This window comes from Tachypleus tridentatus, chromosome 11 (genome assembly GCF_004210375.1).
Source record: "Tachypleus tridentatus isolate NWPU-2018 chromosome 11, ASM421037v1, whole genome shotgun sequence".
NCBI classification, from domain to species: domain Eukaryota; kingdom Metazoa; phylum Arthropoda; class Merostomata; order Xiphosura; family Limulidae; genus Tachypleus; species Tachypleus tridentatus.
Genome location: NC_134835.1, coordinates 54,499,329 through 54,526,752, shown reverse-complemented (window position 1 = coordinate 54,526,752; position 27,424 = coordinate 54,499,329). Strand labels below are relative to the sequence as shown.

General features: G+C 31.3%; 1 protein-coding gene across 2 annotated transcripts in view; it reads left to right on the top strand.

The window, feature by feature from the left end:
• The first annotated feature begins 6,809 nt into the window (after positions 1-6,809).
• Positions 6,810-27,424, top strand: part of LOC143232187 (nephrin-like) — a 64,031-nt gene continuing 43,416 nt past the window's right edge. For both annotated transcript variants that reach the window (XM_076467318.1, XM_076467317.1), the window contains exons 1-2: positions 6,810-7,111; positions 21,407-21,736. In XM_076467318.1, coding sequence (XP_076323433.1) covers positions 7,030-7,111; positions 21,407-21,736 — 412 coding nt within the window. In that variant the 5' untranslated portion in view covers positions 6,810-7,029. The remainder of the gene's footprint in view (positions 7,112-21,406; positions 21,737-27,424) is intronic.

Here is a 27,424-nt window from a genome sequence, read left to right as displayed (position 1 = left end):
TGTATTCTGGGATGTTAATATAAAAAGTAAACACGATTTTAACAGAATATCCACATTTTTGTTACGCTAAAATAAACTTTTAAAACCTAATAATGCTGAATAATTATAAGTAATATAATTATTTTATTAGTGTTCTGCTCTAAGAGTACAAAATTTGTAACACTAAGAAATGAAAAAAAGAAGATAATTTCTTTCATAATTATATTGCCTAAAATAATCCATAAGTAATTCAGCATTAAAATGTTCAAGTTTGAAAGGCATTAAAACTAAATAAGAAGTAATGTTTTTTTATCCACCAAACATGGCATCTTACAATACCACTTCACCGGCCCGGCATGGGCAGGTGCTTAAGGCACTCGACTCCTAATCTGAGGATCGCAGGTTCGAATCCCCGTCACACCAAACATGCTCGCCCTTTCAGCCGTGGGAGCGTTATAAGTTGACGGTCAATCCTACTATTACTTGGCAAATGAGTAGCCCAAGAGTTGGCGGTGGGTGGTGTCTTACACTCTAGTCTTACACTGCAAAATTAGGGACGACTAGCGCAAATAGCCCTCGTTTGTTTGTTTGTTGTTAAGCAAAAAGCTACTTAGTGAGTTATCTGTACTATACACACACCTGATAACAAAGTCAGATTTTTAGCTTTATAAGTCCCAGTCTTTCTAAGATAAAACAACCCAATACACCCTGCAATACAAGACAAAGAAAAGTTAACGTAATTTCTTTCGTAAACCAATATATAGTACCGAGAGAAACATTATTGACATTGTCTCAGCTTCAAACGGTTAACTTCACATCTGGAGAGGAATGAACACGTGGAATCTATCTTTGATTTTAGTCTCATCCGTAAAGAAAGGTAATAAACTATCTGAAGCGCATTTGACACTTGTTTCAAGAAAAGAATAAATAAATTAAGAGAAGTACTTTTATTTTGAAGATTTTCGTATGGAAATCATTTTTCCAAGCTTAAGTATTCTATTCTTCATTTGAGTTCACTTCTGTTAAATATAGGATTATGCTATAATATTTCATTAATCTGATGGAAAACATGACGTCATTTTCCGTAGGTTGTGGATCTGGTGGAGTATGTGATAGTTGATGTACACGTGAATCATTGATTAAGGAACAAGTTTTCCAAAAATTTCCTTGTGCAGCTCCCAATTTATCACTGTCGTAAGAGTGATAACCATCAGTCACTTACGATAGATCTACGGGTACAGAGCGTAACTCCGTAACTCTTAATTATACAACGTTTCAACAAACGTTTGCTCGATAGAAGAAGCTGGTTTAGACATCTTGAAACACATCTTATAAGTTTTGAATTTAGTCAATCTGAGAGGTGACAAACAACATCAATTTACTCCCTTGGAGAATGATGCGTATAATAATTACAATTTTTCGAAAATTATTAATAAAAGATGTATCAACTATTACTACAACTATAAGAATACATAAAAGATTCTCGTGTCTTGACCTTGCGTCAATTTTAGGTGTAAGAGCAACTCCAAAGCTGCAAATCACACAACTGTATTCTGTGTACAAAAAATTGAAGTACATTACTTTCTCTTGATACCTTCAGAATTAAACAATTCCATTAAAATAATTTAATAACATTATGTAAAACTTGAATTTTTATCATAATAATATAATTGACTTGTCATGTATTTATTGCTCATGAGAAGTTTAAGACCATTCAATGTAATGTTTATTTGCTACTCATGCGATATTGTACGTGTTAGGAAGTATAATAACAAAATATATGTATTCATTTTTTCATTTTATAGCTTTTTGTGATATGTTTCCATATTTCTAGATTTTTATTAAGCTAAGAATAAAAATAGGTCTTAAATTTATTTCCTGAGGATTTCAATATAAGTTTTTTATTCATTTTCAATACGTGTGAAATATTTTAATCTTATTATTATCGAGGAAAAGAGGTTTCCAAGGGAATCCCAATACCTACTGTATCAACTTTATTTCTTGAAACGGCAAATTAACATTATTAAAATATTTTAAGTAAACATTTAATCCCTCCAGTATTTTAATTAGTTTGGAGTAGGGTATAAGACTTTTTTTTGTATTATAAATACTTAACTTGAGAGAAAAACTATCATTAATTTAAACTCTTTAAAAAATAAGCTTTATTTGTGCAAATTATGTCTAAATAGTTTAATCATGGTACTGGATAAAGGTGCGTAGGATGCAATCATTAGATCGTTAAATAAGCATAAAAGTTTTAATTTCTTTTATGCATAATAAGATTTTTTCCATATGCATAACTATCTATAATATAATATATTTAAAAATATTTTTTCATATTAATTTTTTAGCTTATCAGAATGTTTATTATAATATGTGTTTATAGTACTTCTAATCATTTTCATTGTTAACGTCATCCTATATAATACATAGTCCAAGGACATGGCCAGAGATTCCAAGTCAGATATAACTTTCCTTCACTTAGAACTGTTGAATAACAGGAAGAAAACCAAAGAGAAGCATACTTCCAATACACGACAACTCATAGCCTAATAGAGCAAATAAAAGTAACTATTAAACGACCCCATAGTTCAAAATAAATGACCCATTTAACAACATCAAACATGCTCAAAATTTGGATTTGTTTAACCACAACTCAAGACAAGTACTACTTTTAAAAATACTTCAGATAATTTAAGTACCCTTATTCTAATTTATCTGGCTTATAAAAAGTAAAAGGACAAAAATGTGTAATTAGTAGTTAGTACTAACCAGTTGAACCTTTTGAAAAGTAAACAACTGAAAAGAGATAAACTTCAATTAAATAACTTTCTCAGTTCTCTCTTTGGACCTCAAGCGTGGCCCAATGATTAACGTACCAGTCTGTGGATCTACGGATTCAATATTCGCTTTCCGTTACAACGAAATAAAATGATTAGAGATCTACTATTATGGGTCTTAGGTGCATTATAACGATGACGGCAAAAACAATATTCGTCTACACAATAATAGTTAAAGAATTGACGTTGGATATTTTTGGTTACCTATCTTTCCTTTACACTATCAGTTCAAAATTAGCGACAACTAACGCAGATAGTCTTTTTAGCAGCTTTGAGCGAATATCAGGAACAAAAAAAAATGTTCTATTTCCATAAGTAGATATTATAGAAAAATAGATTACACATTTTCATGTTCAACAGCTAAACTTAACGTTATGGTTTCCATTTACTGCTTATTTGAGGTTTTAATATTTCTTTCCAAACAAAGAATAAAAAAACTATATGTTTGTTCACTTGTTCCTGAAATTCACGTGAAGCTAGATAAATACTTTCTGTACTATCCATTTTTAAGATTAAACTGATAAACTGGAGGGAATACAGCTAGCCAAAAGCACTCACCATGGTCTCTTGGGTTTCTATTGTCAGACAAAATGAGGATAGTCGACCCTCAATTTTACATTACACTCTCGGTCTTAATGAGCAAAGAGCAATTGTGCGACAACGGGACGAAAATCAGGAACCCTCTGATCCATAGTTTAGTACATTAACTACACGGAAACACTAGACTCTACTTTATTTTCTTAAGAGTTTTTTAACCATTGTTACTTATTATAATTTATCCTGGACGAGTTTCCGATTTATTATGTTGCGTATTACAATTTAAAATAACCTGAATTATTCGTTTAATTTAGAAGCTAATTCAACGTCAATACGTATCAAATTTAAGATACCTGCCAAGAAGATTGACAAACACAGTTTTCTTTCTTAACTACCCTCAGTGGCACAGTGGTATGTTTGCGGTCTTAAAACGTTAAAAAAACCGGGTTTCACTATCCGTGGTGGACAGAGCACAGACAACACATTGTGTAGCTTTTTTGCTTAATTCAAAACAACAACTTTATTAACACACACATATATACATATTCAATATACAAATAATAATACAGTTTATATTAACGGTTGTTACAAATGGCTATTACAAATAATGATTTATATGCAAAAGGTTTACAAACACAAATAATGTTAACTCTTCTATCTCGTCTGGATCTGAATATTTTATCGACAATTCACGATGAACGAATTAGTTCTGAGTCGATATAGTACGATTAATGTAAAGGGGAGTTAGTTAGCTTTTCGTAATCACACACGAGGTTTTCACAGCTGAAGTTATATAATGACTTTGTAGAAATACTAATGTCCAAAGTAAATTCGCTGAAGTTAAGCGGTTTATAATATTTGAAATCTATAAGCGTTCCTGGTCAAACATCTGTAGTTTCTCGATTAATAAGCGTTAATCATAGTTATAGGTTCCGAGATTTATAGTATAACAACTGTAGCAAACCAACAATATAAACTGTTTTTCTGAATAAACGGTTAGGCGAGGTTCTAAAAATTTCATTTGGCTCAACAATGCTATAGTGCTTTCGTAAAACATATTGTTGATTATTACACTCGACAATCTTCTACAAATTTAGGAAATTTGCAGAAATTTTACAATACACATTTACCAGTATAAATTGCATGCATTTTTAAATATATATTCAACTAACTCATACATCGGTATTAAAATAAATATACAATAAAAAATCCGTTACACTACATATTTACAATTTTATGTTGACGCTTGTTTTTTTTTTTTTATTATTCTTATAGAATTACTGGTCTTGTCACTTTACAATGTGCCTTTTCAGACTTGGTTTTGACTTGAACTGAAGATCAAGATTATATTTTAGTAGTAATATAGCATGAACCTAGAAGATATAGATATATATTCACAATATGAGTTTGTTTTACAGAAGTATATACCAAAATAGTATCTAAAAAGTATATAAAACAAATCAGCAGATGTTAGTAAATCATAGTTTGGGTAGAACATAAGAAACGTTTCGTTTTACTACCTTCAGTAACAGAGTTTCACTACTGATGTTCAGTATAAAACTGGTGTAAAGCATAACGAACGCAATAATTGTTATTAAAATGGTTTGAAATGTAATTTCAAAATAGTAATTTATTTTCTTCAGACACCGAACAGTTATTTCATTCACCTTATTTAGGGGCTCTAAAGGAAAGTACTCTGTATTCTGTCCTACTCAGCTACAATGTTTACATCATATATGTGTAAATATTTGAATCAAATAAGAACCAACGATTATTGAGAACTGCGTGTATCAATATATGTCAACGAGGAGCTTTTTTCGTGTTAATAGAATATTTATATTTATACAATAAATATGTTATATATATTAAACATAAGTTTTATATTTTTAAACACCTATATTAGTTGTCTCTACTACATATGTATAAATCAATATTATTATAAATTCATCTCTTTAAGCCTCCCAGTAACACATCGGTATGTCTGCAGACTGACACCGCTAAAAACCGGGTTTCAATACCCGTGATAGTCAGAACAAAGATAGCCCACTGCGTAACTTTGTGCTTAATTCTAAACAAACAAATCCTCTCGTTAATTTAAGCATTTCTCTTGATCAATGGTTATAAGTAAATGGCAATTTTAAATTACTTTCCCTTACAGCAAGCCTTTAGAAGTACCTAAATATATAACTCTTGGATAAATTCTCATGTAGAACTCGTATAAGGTATAAAATAGAAGTATATTAAAATATTAATGCAACTTAATTATCACTTCTTGTGAAAGAAAGCAAAGATAGATTGTTTGTAATTAGCTATGCTTATATAGGGTTAATGAGTAACTGAGGTTATTCATTCTGAAAATTGTACTGATTGAAATAACTCACTTCAAAATAAGATGCTTCACTGATCGAGCACAGTTAACTACCTGTTATTATGACAGTTAAAAAAGTAAACGAATTCTAACGATTTTCATGTAGTAACCAATACTGCTTTTATCACAGTCATTCTCCTAGAAAAATTACAAAGGATGCTTGAATGACCACAGCGTTATAGATTGCGAACAATTCTATTTATACAGAGAATTACATTGTATTACGGATCCTAATGGTTCTTGAAGGTAATATCAAGCAAAGCATTGGTATCCAGAATACACTATAGGATGCAACAAATCGTTAAACACGTGAACATATATATATATTACCAAAGCATATACAATATTTCGTCTCTGGATACAAGTAGCCAAAAAACAGAACAATACATTAAGTCTTCTTTTTTCTTTCCTTTATTATTTTCTACCGCTTTCATGATTTCCTATGCAGCTCTTCAGGATGCAAGTTACAGAAAATTTATGGTAAAAAAAAATGTTTATGTTCCATTTTTCCACTAAACATGAATAACCTGAATTAATTAGGTGTTGTTGGTTTTTAATGTACAGATATAGAGTACATATCTGTACATAAAGAATATCAAATACACCTCATTTCAAGTGTGGTAATATTTCGTTATATATACACACACAGACACGTATAAATTATTTAATTTGTTATTTGACATAAAGAAATGAACTATTTTTGTTATTATCGAAGAGACAAACAAATCAGTTACAAAATGTTTTAGTGATTATTATGTTACTACTAATACCAGCATATCGACAGGAGTAATTTTCCATACATTTCAGGGCTAAAAACTTCTTTTTAAGAGCTAAAACTTTTTTCTTCAGAGAGTAAAGTTACTGTGCTAAACCAGCAACATACAGATATAGCATGACATTTTTGTGAAATAATTAGAAAAGGAAACCTGAGAAAATGCGTAAATATAACTTCGTATTTGTTTTGAAGAGATTACCACCTTGTGGGATGTGAACGACTGACGTCAATTCTTATGGGTTTTCATAGGTGTCGCCTTGCTTCTATATCCTGGCATACCGCCAGACTGCTGGCAGATGATCATTCAGAAATGGAATTCCCTCAGTCGATATCTTAAATTCGGTTCGTTGGGATGCTGCGGTTGCAACGGACAAAAGTTCTTTAGGTTAAGTTAGCTTTAGCTTCCAGTTTATCAGGAAAATAAACTTAACTTACGATCCAGGAAAGTAAAATGAGATTTAAAACAAAAAACATTGTGGAAAATATGTCATTTTTTGAGTTATAAACGCAATTCGAGGACCTTAACAACAATGGTGTATGTAAAGTTACATAGAATAGAATTTTTATCGGTGGTTGTACAAATTCTTTTCAGTGTTTATACCAGTTGGGCAAGTAAGTATTTTTAAATTATAAGCTTATATCTCTTCAATGAATGTTACATAATTTTTCATGTTAAAGCAAATAGTGCAAACGTCTTCCAACTAAAGTGTTTTCTAATAAAGTATCAATATATGGTCAATCAAAGGTTGGAAAAGTTACAATAAAGTGTTTAATATAATCACAGTCGAGATTTTTTAACCTAACTTCTGTACACATAGTTGTTTATTTAAAATATTGTGTGTTGTTTAGTTTCTTCACTTAAAGTGTTTAACAACGAATACTTTGTTTTTGTGTTTATGTTACCGAAAGGCTATATTTTTAGCTAAATCACTGACAAAGACATTTCAAGAAAGAAATTCATGACACGTAAAATAAAGAAACAATTATAAAAGTCCTTCAAAACATGCATGAGGTACAGGAGCGTAGATTTTTTACATTCGATTGGGGGGATGATTCTTACAACCACTTATATGGACTGTTCAATTTGTAAGTTGGTAATCTCTGATTACGTGAACCTGAAAGCTGTAAACATGCAGTCACAGAGTAATCTTGTTGCCACGATACTTGCATGTACACTTAGACCTACTGACTGATACTTACGAACTATCGCTTAGATAGAAAAGCTTAAAAACACACCTATATTAAAGATGTACATTTCGGCTACTGAAAAAGCCTACATCTAGGCCTAATTATGTAATTCGATTGGTAAGAACACGAGAATCACAAGAATAAACACACAATTTGTAGGCCTGTGATGCAATAAAACAATTCAGCAGACCAAACTGTATGGGGATGATTGTATGCACCATACCCCCACCTAAAACAAAGAGGGGTATATACCCCATCCCCCCAGGATCTACGCCCCTGATGAGGTATTAAAATAAATTATAAAGGCTCGTAATATACCAAACAAAAACTTTATTTTCATTCGCTTTCTTTCATTAAAAACAGTATATATATATATATATATATATATACATTTTAATACACTTACCTGTTGAAACTTATAGTAGCGTACTCTCTTTAGAGTTTTCATTTATCAACCATTTTCATATATGTATATTATAGAAAAACTTGTAAGTTGTTGCTGAAATATTTTAATTTTTAGTATGTATAGCAGCAATATTATTTACACTTACTAAGTTGACAAAGGAAGACAAAAACATGCTCTGAATTAATGTAATTAGTAAACGGGAATGATTTTGATGCCAGTGCTCTTAAAAAAAAAGTAGATAGACGTATTGCGAAATTATTGTAAGATATATTCAATTTAAAAAAACAAACATTATTCTTAAATATTCGTGAGTGTTTATGTCATGTAACATTAGAAAAAAAAGAGTCTTGAAATTTATTTTAGGAGTTAACTTTTTATCATTAAGAAGATTTGTTTATTTTAGAATTTTTGCATAAAACCCTTTCTAAATTTGGGCTGTTAGATTAAAGAGAAGACAGTTACTTACGAGTAAGTGCCGCATACTCTTTAGCCGCTCTTACGTAACTATATAATGGAATTCGGTCATCGCTCTTATATTTCATTTACAGCCTCAAAGTACGAAGAACGTTTTTGTGGCAGAGGTTTGTTTGTTATGGCAATCTTTGATATAAAAATAAAATTATAATTATAGTTGCCATTTAGAATGGTTGTTATTTTAGAAACTGCCGTCTCTAGCAAAATGACAAAGCTGAGGGTGTATTACGCTAAAAGTTGGATTTCGATATCCTTGGTGGGCAGAGTACGGATATCCTCTTGTGTGGTTTTGTGTTTAACAACAAAAGACACTTTAGAAAATAGTAGCCATAATGATCTTACTGTACCTAATTACAATAAGCTAGTTTTATATCTTTATATTATCCATATCTTTAGCTTCTAAAGTGTAGTTCGTAATTTCACTTTACCTTGGGCTATCATGAGAAACATAGAATTAAAAAAAAAATAATCTGTTCAAAATCAAAGGTGGGTAAGAGTAACCATTATTTGTATATCCTGTGAGTTGTATTACATTTGTGAAACATCAGCTGCATAAATTTATGAAATAATAATTTTACAAAATGCTGTAGGGTTGTATCCTTAAATATTAATTATCACTTACTTTCTCACGGATTAAGATATAAATTTGACAATTTGAAAAAAAAAACTTCTACTTGTTATATTTCAACTTCACTTTATCTAGATCGCACTGTTTTGAAATTTAAATGCTTATAAATAAACCACTAATTTTATAAGCCGTCTTAATTAGCTTCTATTTATTCTGCTATAATTATACAATTAGAGGGAATCTAAGAGGGATTTTAAAGTAAATAAACTAGAAAGGGTTTTTTGCAAGTTTGTTAAATATTTTAATAATTATTTTCTCTTTCAAAAAATTTAATTTTAAGAATACCAAAGTAGTGGTGCAATACAGTTGTAATTTTGTAGTTAAGACAATACTACTTAGGCAACTACTTTGTACGTACGTTTACTACAGTAGTTTCAAATAAATTATTCCTTTGAACTTTAGCTTATAATTCTGTTTTGCTTTGTAACTCAGTTTGAGCCGTTTTAATTCAATATCTCAGGTATAAGAAAAAGACACATTTTTTTAATAATCCAGTATCAAATTTTCATATGCCTTCTATTCAAAGAGTTTGCTTTTATATAGATTTTTAAAAGAGACATAATAATTTTCCAAGTTGGAAACTAGATTGGAAGCCTTTGAGAAACATTCCTAACGATTCCTTTTTTTATGATGATGCCTTAACGATTTCCTAATAACTTCCTACCGTGAACATTTCTGACGGCATCATGAAATGTTTCAATCGGATTTTGTTTTGACGCACCAGAAGGTCTTTATGGCAGTCTTCGCTGAAAGAAATATAAGAAATGTGGTTAACGTTTCAAATTTTTACAATTTCTAAGTTAACTAGGAATTATGTCTGAAACTGGTCAGTTCATTTAAATATGCTTGTTTCTTTTATTTGAAACCTTTTGGGGAATTTGATTAGGTTAACAAAGATTTAAACAAAATAAAGTTTGTGAACATTTTATTACATTACCTATTTATTAGAAGTTTACCGAACAAAACAAAAAGATTCTCCTTTGAACCTGTCTCCCGCTAGTGCAGCGGTATGTCCACGGATTTACAACGCTAAAATCAGGGGTGCGATTCACCTCAGTGGGCTAAGCAGATAGTCCGATATGGCTTTGCTATAAGAAAACACACGCCTTCGAACTATGAGAGTACCTTCTATAAATACATATTACACTATGTAACACAAATTTTGTTCTTGGATAGTATGTGTTATTTCTTGATTGCTAATGTTGTAAAAGTACGGAAAATGACCATTATCTCCTTGACTTTTGTGACATGGACAATGAAATTTAAAAATTAACCCATTTTCTATGTCAAAAGGGCAAATTTGCACATTTTAATTTACATGAGGCCAGAATAAAACAACATATGGGAACAACAACTTCTGGATGTCCACTAGTGGCTCACACTTGACATTGTGCCTTCCCATAGATAACTCGGTCCGTTGTGGCCAGTGCTTTCTGTTGTAGTGCGCTGCGGTGTCCCTCTCGTCCCAAGGATAAATATAACAGGGCAACTTGGTGAAGCCTCCTTGGAGATCTATAAAAAATGCCACCATTTTGAAGTCTCCGATAACATCCCAGCCATACTCATAATACTTCAAGGCTTCTAGCAAGGTCTTGACGCTGTTGTATTCCTTTTTGAGGTGCATCGAAATATATTTAAATTTTAAAATGTCTAAAATTTGTATAATATAAAATCTTACTATTCAAGCAAGCAAAGATTGTCCGTCTTACCTTCTAGAATTTTGTTTGAGTGCTCGCAAGTAAAATAAGGTGCCCAGGTTTTGTCTTGATCCCCGACAGGCATGCCGAAATATGCCTTGTAGGCTTCACACATTTCAGCAAATGCTGTTACAAAGTACGTTTTCGCTCTTGTCTTGAGAAATTGGCCACATACATAGCAGAATGCGTCTGGAGAATTATTGCAGCTTCTTAGTGCCATCAAGTGGTGAGCCTCTGTATATATATTACTATGGAAAGTTCTAGAAAATTCTAAAAGGTTCTTGAAAATTCTCGTAAGTTCTACAACATTCTATGAAGTTCTTGTAAATTCGAGAAAATTCTCAATCAGCTACTCAGCACTAATTCTACCTGGAATGTTCTGGAAAATAGGTAAATTTGAAATTTTCATTACCTAGGTCACAAAAGCAAAGTCCGAAAAGAAAAATAGGTATTTTTTTATTTACTTTAGGCATAAGCATTTGGGAAATAACACTTTCTGCCCAGGAACAAGAAAAAGTAAAAATTTTGTTAGATAGTGTTATTAATCTCTAAGATGTTTACACAACTGCATTGTATCAACATAAAATCAAGGTCACCTAGAATAAAACATTTTTAATACGATCCGGAGAATGTAGAAGGAGAATTATAACCCTTACAACAATTTATCAAAATATCAGTTTTATGTTTCGTGAGCATTTCCAAAAAACTACATAAGGTAATTATTCTCATTCTTCTTTCTGTTGGATGGTTAAAAAACAGATTACTTTACTGGGCTGGGCATGCAGTTTGATGTACCATTTTTTGAGTTGTCTCATATATAATGAAAAACATTAAACTGATGGTACAAAATGGGGCACATAGTTAAAAAAAGCTGTAATTACACTTTAACCATGTAATAAACAAGCAAATGCTTAGACGATGTATTTGTTTCGCATTTACAATACACGTGTTTTATTTATCAGTAATTTTTCGTTCATTACATAATTTTTACAGAATTTGTACTCATAGCAGAATTATTAAGGCTAGTTGCTGTGGTCTTTAATTTTGATCTACTAAACAGAGGGAAGGCAATCACTCAAAAGCAATGTTAACCTTACAACAACACCCACAGATTAAACTTCGGGAATTATTTTGTAATATTGCGCTGATTCCAACACAATTCGCCAACTCAAAAATCGAAAGTTCTACTACAGCCCAAATCTGAGTCCGTTCTTCTATTTTCACTAAAGCTGCCTTTTGTTAATAGTTTCATTGTAACTCATAGAAGTTGGTTTTACTTACGTTAGATATTTTCATAATGCCATACTTCCAAACTTGTTAACGTTACTTGATAAGTTAGATATGTAATTTAATGCATTGCAAAGATATTGAAGTCATTTTCCCCTTAATAGACTTTCATATCTATCGTTAATCCTGATTACTTGACAATCCAGGACACCATCTAAGTTTATTCTTGAAGATAATTTTGTACAATATCACATATTTCTTCAGATAAGCGAATATGTTTCCAAGATAACTCTAAATGACATCACGTTAAAAAGATACTCTCCACATGTGTTAGGTAGAGTATTTCATAATAAAATCTTTAATTCACAGCTTTCTGTATATCAAATCCACACTATGAGCTATTGTAACCTAACCACTACTGCTTAAGCCTATATTTATCGCTAACCCTCTGCAGGACGACACGGGTTAACAGCTCGTAATGTTTGCACATATGTTCTGAAAACGTATTAAAAATTATAAAAAGTATAAAATTGTTCTTAATCTTTAATATTTATATTCACATGTTCATGTAAATACTACATTTCTAAATATGAATGTCTAAGAGTATATAAAAATGCCCATTTTTAGCAAAAAATATTGCATAATATATCTGCAATAATAAAACCTAACATTAGGAAAGACACTTTTTATCCGTATTACATAAAACGAACAAATTGTTAAGGGTAACTTGTGTAGAATGTGGTCAGTATTTCTAAGTTCTTCAGTTCGAACGTGTATATTTTTTATACGAGACGATATACTTACATTTACCTGTAATTAAACAGAGAAATTTTCTACGAATTGCAGTATTTTAATCGAAGCTGTTTGTAAGCCAAAGAAACTACGAAACATCACATTACAATCGCTGTTTAATCTTGAAAAAAACAAATTTCTGAATATCACGGTCAAAATATGAGCTTGCTATACTAAGATACAAAAGTGCTTCACCCTAAACAGAAAAGCAATAGTTATAAAATGGCATAAATAAATAAATAATATACTGATATAATGTGTTAACACATCTAGGCCTTACACGTTAAAAACTGGGTTTTGATACCCGTGGTGAGCAGAGCACAAATAGCCCATTGTGTAGCTTTGTGCTTAATTCCAAACAAAAACACAAGCATACAAATATAAGAAGTCTATTATTCTAAACTAAAAATACATATAACTGGAATTACTTAATGCAGTAATAGTGGTGAACATCACCTAATTATCTTCTTGTAAAAAGCCACCTTTGTAACGACGTTATTGTTTTTTACTCTCATTGTTGCTCATAAATGCAAATAACTTTGCTTTATCTCAATTACTGTTTGTTAAATGTAATTACTTTATGTTTGGCCATCTTGTACCTTTTAAGACATGTATAGAGTTTTGGTATAAACGTACTTCAGTTTGGTGAAAATGGAGAAAATATGTACTGTTGTATTTGGATTTTTATGCGTTTAACTTACTGTGAAGATATGGTTTCAACCAATATGGTCACTTCAAGAGAACTACAAAATAAAAATACGGACCACTTAAGACGAAAATGTTCCGTTCTTAGACTACTTCTCTAGTTTCGAAAATTGTGTTAAACAAAAGGCAGCATCAACAATTCTCGTGTGGAAGATAAGACGAGTTTTACGACAAGGACAAGCTCTTGCTCCGACACTTGACAACACGACAGAACAGCAGGACGTCAACAGGCAAGGCACTTTTACTCGTAACGAATATCTGTTTGGAGAAACTAGTTTCGGAAATTTCTAGCTTGGTCCACTTTATGACCTTGTGACCTCTGAGAGTTTGATAAAGAAAATTATGTTTATTCTTAACACAGATTTTCTTTTAAGAAGTGTAAAAAAAGGTTATGTGAGGAATACACATGCTTCATTTTAAGTATTTTTAGAATAACTGTTATGTCGAAATGGTGCATTTAGGGTGATTGCCGATGGAAACATACATATTTAACTAGATATATCTTTCATTAACATTTATTTAAGTTCATGTGATTGACTAATATATAGTATCTAACATTAATAGATGCTCTTGAAGTATTATGTCTGTAATATTTACTTATGATTCCTGTGAATTATGTTATGATTTGTATATTACACTCAAACCATAAGATGTTTTTTTCTTATTTTCTTCATGCCGTTTTATTTAGTATGTCCACTCAATTTCTTACTTCTGAAAATACCAAAAAGACATAATTTTCCGGTCTTCTTTCTTATACGTGAATCGTAAATGTGACTGATTTATAACTTGATTTAGAATATTTGAAATAAGTTTTTTTGCTCTTAAGTAATGTACAAAATAAAAAAGCATTAAACTTTTTATGTTGTTGTTTGTAAGGAGCGTTACTAGTACAATGATAATTATCTTAAAATATGCATGGACAAAACTGTATGATAATCTTATAACAGCTGTATACCTTAAACAAGGTGGCATGTTAATTTCATGTGTAGGAATCATAGTTAAATAAATTACGTGTGAAATGTTTCAAGATAATATATATCTATTCTCTAAACAGTTCTCTTTCACACGATGTGTGTTGCTTCTAAACTCATGTGAACGACGCATGAATAAAGTCACTATTTAGCCATAGGTTTGTAATTAATTATGCTATACTAATACTGTTACTTGTTTCGTTATTACGTGTATGTTTACGGATCAGATGCTTTTCCATTACACGATGCAATAACGTTTGTAGGGAAAGCGGTTTATGCATGTTTTAAAAGGTATTAATGTCAATTTTAGATGTAGATCTTTAATAGCACCTGTACAGGTTCATCTGAATTTTGTATGCTGTGTACACTACTGCACCTTGTAAACTTCTACATATTAAAATCTAAACTGTGTTTACCGCTGTTTCCTTCCATAAAAGCCCTACACAATCAAATTGATGCATTTAAAATAGTATCGATAAAAAAGACAGCATAATTTTAATTCTTGTACTCCAAATTGGCACAAAACATAAATATATAGTATAATTGCTTACACTGCACGTTACAACCCCAATGTTAATGTCCTTGTTGTAAATTGTATGCGTGGCGCATTCGTATATCCTAATAATATATCAAACAAAATAACATCTGATGTTTAACAAATGGACTCAGTACACATTCATATATTCTTAAAGATGTCAATAAAGGAAATTATACATATTGTCTATTGGTGTACCTTATGAAAAGAGGTTTAGTAAATTGTATGCTGTATATACCTTTACGCTTGCATAAAATATCACATTGTAAAAGTGCTATTTTACTATTGTTACGTATTATAACTTGGAATAGCCTGAACGTTTAATTTGAATATAAATGTTAATCGAACATTGATATGTATCAAATTTATGATATTTGCCAACAAGATTGATGTACGTAATTTTCTTTTTTAACACAAATATATTTTAATAAACACACAACAACACAATTTATAATAATAGTTATTGTAAAAAATGATTTATATACAGAAGTTTTACAAACTTACAAACAATACTGATACTTCTATCTGATCTGAAAGTGGATACTTTATCGAAGGTTCACGATAAGCAAATTAATTCTGTGTTAACACACAGAAAGCCTGCTGCTCCTTCAAACGTGTGACCACCGCTAGTACAGCGGTATGTCTTCGGATTTACAACGCTAAAATCAGGGGTTCGATTCCACTCGGTGGGCTCACCAGATAACCTGATGTGGCTTTGCTATAAGAAAACACACACGCTCTTGAAGCGCGAGTTTTCTTGAAGAAAATATCAAACGTTTTCGTAGAAATATTAACGTCCAAAGCTAATTAACTGAAATTAAATGGTTTATAATGTTCTAAATCGTTCCTGGTCAAATGTCTGTTGTTTTCTGATAAATAATTGTTTATCACAGATATAGCTTCCGATGTTTATAGTATACTAACTGCAGCAAACGAACAATATTAAACTGTCTCTTGGCGCGTCGATTTATAAGCTTTTAGGGTGAGGCTCTCGAAAGTTCAGTAAGAAACAATATTCGAAGAAACGATAGTGCTTCGTAAAACATATATGATTCTTACACTCGAGAATTTTTTACAAAATTGGTGATACATATTTAACAAAATACGTCACGTATTTATAAATATATATTTAACTAAAACAAACATCGACATCAAAATAAATACATAATAGGAAATCCGTTACACTATATAAAGTGTTACCCTCAATAAAAGTTTTATTTCTTTATATAGTTCGTTCCAAAGCATACAATGGGTTCATTATCTCGCATGATATCAATCAAATGTTATTATTTTAAGTAATTTATTCCTTAAATCATTTCCTTTTATAATTTTTCCAACAGCTGATATTTGTTAAACACTGATAGTGTTAAGTAAATATTTATAACACTTACAATCTCAAAACTGTGTTTCTAGAAAATATTAGAAATGCAATATTCAAACTGCTATTTGCGTATGTGTTACATTCAAAATTATTTTACGTAACTTGTTGGCTTGTCATACGCTCGATTTGAACTTTGTGTTTTGCGGGATCCAAATTCAACATTGAACATGTTTTTCATTTCAACCATGAAATCATTATAATGTGACTCTTAATCCCACTATTCGTTAAAAAAAAACAGTAGCCAATGAGGTGGTGATGGGTGTTGCCAACCTACTTCTTTCTCTCTTGTTGGTTGTTAAAAATTAGGTACCTTATTCGTTTTGCCATTAAAAATAACTTTATTTTGTGCACGTAATAAAAAAAATATGAATATTGGTGTCAGCTATAAATAAAACGCTAATATCAAGGTCAGTTAATTGAAAATGTTCAAATTTAGCTAGTTTTTACTATCACCCTTTTTATTGTGTTATAGAAAATGTCAGCTCTCTGAACTGCTTTAATGCATTTAAGTGAAAGAAATATTTTTAAGAAATGTTTTATGAGTAGAATTTAGTTGTTATTCATACGTAAATTAATATATGAGCGAATTACGTTCAGTGGTAACAAGAATTGGTTGATCATAAATACGAAATAAAGAACCTTCACGTGGTGGGCCTTAAACATCCAAGCTAATTACAATCACTACATTTTCTTCTACTTAGTGCTAATTACTGCTACATATCAGGGTCAACGTTCGCAAAAAGTTAGTGTTTCTGCACTTTATTATATTTGTAATATTCGTATTAACAGAACAGAAAAGAATAATCAGTATATTTAAGTCATTTTACTAAATAAACTTTTCTAAAACTTTAAATACAAATTGTTTACTCTTCACAAATAGCTCCTATTGTAATTTCAATAATTTACCTTCATGAACTGTTTGAAAATTTCAACTCCAAACAATGTAATATTACGAGTCAAAAAATGCTCTGAAAATATTTGGACAGTCAGAGAGTTTTATGGATTTTAGCATTTTTACTATCTTTCTCAAACAAATTATGAAGAGGAACCAGGATTTCTTTCAAATTGTAAGAGCCCTTGTGTGAAAGCCCTTTTATGTTAACCACACTAAATCTGCCATATCCAGTACAAACAAGGCAGGCTGAAATAGTTATGGTCTATGCTATATAGATATCATAAGCTTCCATAAAAACGACTGTCAACCAAATTATACGAGTTAATTGTAAATATTCTTAATTGTATTTAAGTCATTTACTAATCAGATATTGACTGTAAGAATTAGTAATACGACATTATTTATTTATATTATTTACTTAGTAACTTAATTATCATTCACAAGGAATGGCAAAGAGCAAAGATTAGAAAGAAAATCCAGTACAAAATTCGATCAGAAACGAATAATTAGGGTTATTGAGCTCTTGTTTTTTTATGTAGAATTTATACAATATTCTCAAAATTCTGAATCAACGGTAAAATGATAATAATATTTTATACACAGACCTATTAAAAAGCCCTACAGTTCTTCACATTATCACCTGAAGCTTACTTAATAAATCATAAAATTACTTGTTTATTTATCATCCATCTCTAAAAGTCAGTACAGTCAGAGTTAACCTGTTGACTGCCAAGTATTTCAGCTGCTACGGCAACACCAAGCCAGGTTAAAAATACAACTTTATGCTTCTTCATTTTGTAACTCTTTTCGTGACGCCATTTTGGATCGAAGGTGAAACAATTTGTAAGTAGATCAAATGCATATATGGTACTGACATCTAGCGTTGCAGTTAGGTATTATTGAGAACGAATTAACTCGCCCGTGGCACTGTGTTACCGATCGGCTTGGACGAGTTATCTCGTCTACGGCTCTGAACGGGTTAATTATGAAGAAATACAAATTAAAAAAATATATAAAAGTATTGTTAGATATATGTTAAACAATGTGTCCTTCAAATTTATTACAGCAATACTAGTTTACATAGTTTGATAACCATTATTCAGATATTTTCATTCCAAGTCCCACCTCAATGTAAATGGGAGTACAACACATTTAGGTCTAGCGTGTGATCGTTTTAGAAAAGTATAATACGAAAAGTCTATATATAACCTTCCAACTTGAGTTAGAACTGCTTACAAATATTATACAATCACAGTACATGTTTTTACTATCTGCTTAGGCCTGCTGCAAAAACTAGTAAGATATTAGGTGTAATTATGTAAACACGACATTCAATATATATGTGTATAGTTCTTGTTATGCAGTAATAGCGAACACACGTTAATTTAGTTAAATGGTAAAGAGAAGTAACTGCTTGATGGCTTGATGTCATAATCTTATATTCCGGTAACCAATATATTTTTTTAATCCGAAACAACAGAAAAAGTAGCATATATTTATGATAAAAGTGCTCCAAATATAATTGATTGTTTGCCTTCCAAATCTAAGCCTATTTAAACATAAGAACAGTATTTCAGTTATATCTTATAGTCCTTTACCAGATGCTATTAGCTTATTCGTAGTTTTAAAGACACTAATGAAATGTTTTGCAAATTATGAAATGTAAAATTACTATTCACTAAATATGAACGTATTTAATTCTTCTTGAGACAAACGATCAGTAAGATATCTCCATCAAACGTTAGGTAGATCATGGTCTCAGTGGTATATAAAAATGCAAAATTTGATTTCATTAAATTGTGTTTGATACCAAGATTACACTACTTGCCTACCAGTACCACTTCAACTCTTAATAAGGTCTGACTAATTTACTTACTCGTCAGACGTGTAAGCAGCAACGTGTAGCATACAAATATTATCATTCGTAGAAAAAATAGGATACGCTTTCAGTAATAAGCTTAATTCTGACTGAAAACTACATTATAATAAAATTATTTTAAAATTATAAAAAATTATATTTATTAATTTCTATTCTAAAACTTGTTCAGTTAAAATCAGACACAACTTTTTCTGTAGAACGGTCAACGACTAAACAGACACAAGTGAATATAACCTTGTTTGTATGTGTCGAAGTAATGAAGGGACGCATGTGTTCAAAGCGAAACGTAGAGAAACTCTTGATCTGTTCCCAACATAAAAGAGGTGTTTCTGGTTCTGCCGATTTTGAACATCATACACACGTGACGTAGATTCGCTGCTGAAGTTACATGTTTTATTTTACCAACATGTCTCAACCTAAGTATTGAAATATATTGTGTTATTTTAATTATTAACATAATATTATCTGAAATATTTAACGTCAAACGGTCTCTGTACTAGTTTCACTGCCACAGATTGGCGATAAATGTTCTAACGGCTTTATACCCATAGCTATCATAGAAATACAATTATGATACATTTTACTAACATGATTTATTACTAAAACGTGTCTTGCACTCACGCTTTTGTCCCATAATCTACCAACCAAAATAACCCTGTTTCTCAGCACCATGCTAAATGTTTTTATTTTCCTAGCTCTATAGTAGCATGTAAAAGACTTCTAATCTCTTCTATTGTCTTAGATAAATAGTAAAAATGGTTTTATTGTTTTAACTCTTGGTACTAAGAGCGAAAAAGAGTTTCTAAATATTTTCGCATCATATTACAAAAACATATCTTTAGTAAATATTCTTATCATGGTTTAGTTATCAAATGATCTTTCGATACAGTTCAGAATCATACACGCCTGGCATAGCCAGATGATTAGGCCATTCGAGTCTCAATCTGAGAGTCGCGAGTTCGAATCTCCGTCACACCAAACTTGCTTGCCCTTCCAGCCGTAGGGGCGTTATAAAGTTACTGTCAATTCCACTATTCTTTGTTAAAAGAGTAGTCCAAGAGATAGCGGTGGATGGTGATGACTAGCTGCAATTCCTCTAGTCTTACACTACTAAATTAGGGATGGCTAGCGCAGATAATCTTCCTGTAGTTTTGCGCAAATTTAAGAAAAATAAACAAGCAATCAATCTGTTTCATTGGCATATTTGTTGTCGTGGCATAACGAAAATATACTTTTACTAATATATATAACTACTAAATAAATATATATATATATTCTTTGAGCACATTCGCTCGTTACCGACGACAAAGAAAAGAAAACATTTTATCTTATTAGAATAGAGTGCTTATCACGTAAATCATTAACGAGTGTCAATTACAGTAGCTTTTACATTTTCAAATAATACAAGCGAATTGTATAGGAAATATATTTGAAAGCACAACAGTTAACTGATTGAAGACAATATTAAGATTTGTATCCATTTGCTGTTTACATACCAAACATCTTTTTTTTGATGAAATAAACTTTTATGAAAATATTACTTTCTTTTCAAAATAAAAACGCAATTCACATTCCATATGAAACTTTCATAATCATGCTAGAATGTTGTTTACTAAAGTTTCACTTTCCTAAAAAGGATTGACATAGCCTGGTGGTAATATCTCAGGATTCGTAATCCGCGGGTCGCAGGATCGAGCTCTCGTCCCTCAACATGTTCGCATTTTCAGCCGTGAGGGTGTTATAATCAATCCCACTATTAAATAGTAAAAGAGTAGCTTAATAGTTTGCAGGTAGATGGTGTTGACTAGTTACTTTCACTCTTGTCTAGCGCTGCTAAATTAGAGACGGCTGGTGCAGACAAACTACACCTTCTTCAAATAATTTAGTCAAGGAAACCATGTACTTACTTACAGTGTATCTTCTCTTCGGTTCATTTAATTTTTTTATTAGTTATATATGGGCATAAATGCTTACTGGGGAAATAATACTTTAGAATTGTTTCTGCCTATTTTAATTTCAAATATACTTACAACACTAACAACTAAACATTCTAAAGTTTCCTTAAAATTTGCTAAGAACATCTTTTTGTTTCTTCTCTTTTTCTTTTATCTTATTTTATTTTTTTTTAGTTACAGTGGTTGGCCTGATTGGTCAAGAAGTGAACCTTCCCTGTAATATTACCGCAGATCTCCCAAATGACAAGCCAGCTTTAGTCCTGTGGTATAAAGACAAATCACCCACTCCAATTTACACTCTGGACGCCAGGATAGGTCCTCTAAGGCAGGCACGACATTCTTCTAATGACAACTTGGTCACAAGAGCCTATCTGACAACAGTTAATAGGCCAGCTACATTGGTGCTTAACCAGGTGAAAAAAGAAGACGAGGGCTCTTATCGTTGTAGAGTGGATTTCAACAGAGCTAGAACCCGCTACACGGACAGTATTCTAAAGGTCATTGGTCAGTGGTCAGTGCTTAAGTAACAGCCCGAGTAAAACATTTTATTTTGCCACATACCAAAGTTTTAACAAAAGGGTTGCATTTTCTCAAAATCGGTTAGTTAGAGATAGAGTAGCATAAATTACAAATCAAAACTATTATATAGTTTCGATTTGTATAACATAATAGTTTCAAATGTACAGGGTGTTCGGAAAGTCATTGTGCACTTATATATTTATTAACAGACATGTTTCAATATAGAATACAGAAGGTAATTATTAATGACAATTATAAACAATGTTGAAAGTGACCCCCGTTGGTATCAATACAGGCTTGGATCCTTCTTATTTTGTTTCAAAACACCGCTATCAGTTGCTGGCTTGAAATAGACTGAATAAAATATGATTATAAAACCGCACAGTGACTTTCCAAACACCCTGTAGAACTCTCGGAGTTATTTTGTGCTTACATATTTTTATCAGTTTAGTACAAAATTTACTAGAAAATAGTATTAAAAACGTGTGTGTCGAAGCTGCGTTTTAAAGTTAATTGAAAAGATAATTCTTATTTAAAAGTTACAGTTCCATATCCCAAAGTCTTTGCAATATTGGAATACCAATTAGCCAGAAAAAACCGATGATTTATAATATTGACAGAAAATCGTATTGGCCAGATCTTGTGGAAGACAAAAATTAATCTTGTATTTTTTTCTTTACTTACCTCTGAATACAAATGACAATGGAATTGAGAGAAATTTGGGAGGGAAATTGCAGTCAAATTATTTTTATGTTTATATTTATTTTTTCATTAAATGAATATATTTGAAATATTGTCAACCTCTAACATATATAACATAAAAAAGTAATAACATTATATTTTCTTTCTTTCATTCTTTGGTGGTTGTAGTGATACACTTACAAATACATTGATCGCCTATTTTATTGTACAGTTTTGTATATAATTATTTAAACAGCGTTTGGATTCTTGTCACTGAAATGATTCGTAGAAACGTTTAATTAGTAACAATTAAAAGCTGAAAATGAATGGAAATGAAAGACCGATTGATGCTAAAGCTCCTCTATGCATAAGCTGTATCGCTGATAACGTTGGAAGAGTCTCAGTAAATCGTTGTGGTTTAAAAGGTTTAACGTTATAAAGTTATGATATTTCAAAAACGTTTGTTAATGTATCGCACATGAGTTAATTGTTCCAGCACTGCTAAATAAGGAAATTATTTTAGTCCCGATTTTCTCTTAATAGCATTTTCTACTGATAAATAATTAACCCATATAAATATATATCAAACGCATTATGTCTCATAAGCTTAAATTATAGCTTGATTAAGCTTAGAAGAAAACCATTTTCAAGACAAGCAGCAACTCTCTCGCTATTACTTTATAATTAGAAGTAAGTGAAATATAATTTGGGGTAATAGGTGCATATTCTTATTTTCGAAAGAAAACGTTCTACGTTTTCGAGAAATTTGAACAAAATAAAATTTAAGGAAATTGTGAACACTAATTTAAGGGCTAAAGACAGAAGAACTTCGCTAGACAGAAATTAAGAAAATAATCCATAATTCGGAGCTGTAATCAGAATTATCAGTAAGACGAGCACAAGGCCAACAAGAACAACTTTAGAATTTCCAAGCGAACGTCAACTAGTAAGATTAGTTTACCTAAATTGTCTTGGTTGATACTGAGATGTTCTTTATATGGTAATTAGTAAATATGCATGTTACCTAAATTGTTAAAGAAAATTATAAAATTAAATATGTATATCAATGTTTAGATGCATACGTTATGTAGTTCCATATGTAAGATCATGACAACTTCCCAATTCTTCCTCTTAGCACTTCTCCATTTGAAATTAGTTTGAAATTAAGAAATTAATTGAAACAAGAAGGTTGACGTGAATGAAAAGTGTGGATCACAAAGATGGCGTATTAGTGACAATGTAATTCACACGATAAAAGCAGAGTATATTTCATCCACTGCAACACAAAATCACGTGTAAAATATAATGTTTATAATGGCATTAAATCGCTTATCGAGCTACGAAAGTGCTGTATCTTATTTTCTTGTTAAACTAAATCCCTGATGTTGAAATGGATATGATTTCTCTAAACAAACTGGCATATCTAGCTATTTAAAAACATTTATATTTATTAATGTAGTATTGTATTACCTCAGACTACATATGGCTTTCGAAACGCTATTGCTAAGAGGTTTTTCTCTTTCCAGATATTCGGAAATAATTTTACTTTTAATATACATGAACTAATAATTTGTTCTAGGTCTTAACTGCCGTTTAATAATTCATTAAAAAATGTATATGTGTTTGTGATTGAACAAGCCTCCTTCAATTAGGATTCTAAGACAATTTTTCAACACGTTGTTTAAAATAAATTATGATCTTAGGAACAATTTTTGTAATATACTGCACATCTAAAGCTGTCATTCCTAAAAGTAAGTAATGAGTCATTATAACACTTATGACAATATGACGCTTTATTGAATTCAGGATAGTTCTCTAACCCTTTCTTGACATTAAAAAAAAGGTCTAAAGATGATACTAATCTTGAAGCTTTAGCCACAGAATTCACCTCGTAAATTATTAGAAAAAATAAAGTTTGATTCTTTTGATGCAAACCACAATATTTTAATTACCACTTGCTTATCATAGACCTTCTTATTTGGGCGCTCGAATTGTAGGTCGCTGTTTCAAATTTCATAACCTGACATGTTCGTCCTTTCAGCCGTGGAGGACGTATTAAAGTGATGATTAGTCCCTCGTTTAGTTGGTTAAAGTAGCCCAAGAGTTAACGGTGAATGGTGTTGACTAGCTGTGTTCTCTCTAGTGCATTTCTTCTAAATTAGTAATGGATAATACCGATAGTTCTTGAGTAGCCTTGCAGAAAATGCAAAAAAAAAAAACAACAACAAAGAAACAAACAATGCTTTAAAAAGTAAGATTTGTTCTCTTCTCGTTAAATACAATCCTTAAGATTGATCTTTGTATCAAAAGTTCCCAAGCTCACGTCATAATACTGTTGGACTCTCAGTTGTGGACAAGTTTTAAAAATATTATTCAATATCGTTATTCGATGTGAAATTAGGCAATGTCCTGACAGAGACGAGCGCTTACTACATCCCTTCTGGCCATCAGTTGAAAGTTAAGATCGACTGTACATGGCCATCAGAGGTTTATGATTCATAAAGCTGAGGTGTGCATCAGGGTAGTATTGGTTGGTTACATTGAATACTCAGTTGTCCTTGAAAAGCAATTGTATAGAGTATGTATTGTAAATAAACAAATATTCCAGCGCTTTTTTTTTCATTTTTAAATTACATTATTGTACAACAGATTTTCTGTTCTTAGAGTGCTCGTAACTCAATCACAACGTGGAATCAAGCACAGATCAGTGGTGATAGTCAACTTTTAACATGTCTAGGATTAATTTGATGTAATTTTTCAATTAAATTATCAAGGTTAATTTAAAGCGGGGTTTCCATAACAAAGAAACAACCTAATTAGACCAGTTCAACTAATTAATTATTATTAGGTCTGTAAAAATATTAAATTATATTATTACTATTATGTTTAATATAGAGTTATTATTAAGGCGTCAGTTTTGATAGAATAGTTATAAATTAGGCTTACCCTTACAGTTACTTTGGAAAACTCGTGTATGAGTCGTTCTTTCATATCAATACTGGGCCACCCCTTCAGTGACACAACGATACGTTTGTGGACTTATAACACTATAAACCGGTTTCTATACCCGTGGGAGACAGAGCACAGATAGCCTATTGTGTAGCTTTGTGCTTAATTATAAACAAACAAACAATCATATCTGATTAAGTTCGCATATCTTCACAGTTGCTCACAAATGTTTGAATTTCGTGCAAAGCTACTCAAGGGCTATCTGTGCTAGCCGTCCCTAATTTAGCAGTGCCAGACTAGAGGGAAGGTAACTAGTCATCACCATCTACCGCCAACTCTTGGATCTACTCTTTTAACAACGAATAGTGCGATTGACCGTCACATTATAATGTCCACACGGCTGAAAGGGTGAGCATGTTTAGTGCGACGGGAATTTGAATCAGTCACCTTCAGATTAAGTTGGGTGCTCGTATATCTTCATCAGCGACATAAATATTTGTCTTTCTCTGAATTCGAACTAGTGAAATTGAACAGGAACAGTTAATTACGATTTCATTTTTTTTATACAAAAAGCAGCAACAAAAGTTACAATGTATTTGAACTCTAATAACATAATTTGTCTAGCTATAACACTAAATAAAAACACTTTCAACACATTGTTAATCTTGTGAAAGGTGTTTCACTGTTTACAGTTATAAAAATAAATACAACCACTGTATTAAAAATTCACTACTGCAGAATTAATTTTCAATTCGATATTTTATAAAGAGATATAGTTCCTCTAGCGTATTGGCAACGTTACGTACCTGCTTATTACAAAGTTTTAACTATAAACAATTTTTAAAGTTATTTTTCGAAATGTTGCAGATGACAAGCTCATTCTTTCGTGTAATATTCTCAACCATGCGTTCATTTATTTTTAACTTATTATGTAAAGTGCAGTTCTTACACTGAAATCAGCCTTTTATCTGAAGATACATTTTACTAAGTGAGTCAAGGTAGCAACTGGGCATTTATAGGTTGCCATAAATAAGCCTCTAGATATTTTCTGTGAATTGTTTGCATTCAGTTTGTTTTACAATCATTGCATGTCGCAAGAACGTTTTCCGCGTGTTTACGTGTATATTAAATGTATTTTTAATTCTAAAACCATATTTCAGTCTTCAGCAATCGGTTCAGTATGTTTAGTTTTTTCTCCCTCGCAATTCTTTGTTTGATATTACTTTCATTAACATTATTTGTTAGGTTATTTAATACAACAGTTTTTATTGTTTTAACAATTGTATTGTAATATTTTTTTTTGTAAAGGTTAATTTGTGTAGTTAGTTTAGTAGACGAATTTAAGACTAACCCTAATATCTAAAGATGGTCGAACCTTGTAAGATATTATTAGGCTTACGGCCGAAAATGCCATTAACAACAATGGTCCATAGCTGACGAAACATTGCATTATGATCTTAAAAGTAAGAATGTATGAATAGTAATTATTATAAACAGATAAACATGAGAGTAAAGGTCACTCTTCCTCAACAATATAACGTATTCCCACCGTTAACGTTGCATCACATACATTGTCTCGCATATTGGTCAGATTGTAAGAACATTATTATTGATGACGAGAAACCCACTTGAAATAAAAATGTATTTCAGAACGGTTGGTATGGGTATTAACACTTTTATTCATAAGGAGCGAACAACGTTTCGACCTTCTCCGGTAATCGTCAGGTTGTCAAAGAAAGAAAGATATAACTGATCGATAGCTGACCACATGTTTGAAGATGGTTGTGTAACTGAGTGTAAAAATGTAGAGGGCGTGCTTAGATGTTTGATTATATTTATTAATATAGGTATAAAGGTGTTCTTTTATATTGGTTTAATTTTGGTTTTAGTTGCTGAATGAGTAGGGCTTCTTTGATTTTACGTTTGTTTATATTTGTTTCCCTACTTAACATCTAGGTGTTTATAATGGTTATGTAGTGCTTATTTGATTTGCAGTGTTCTAAAACGTGTGAAAATGTTTGTTTGTGTTCTTTTAATCAAGTT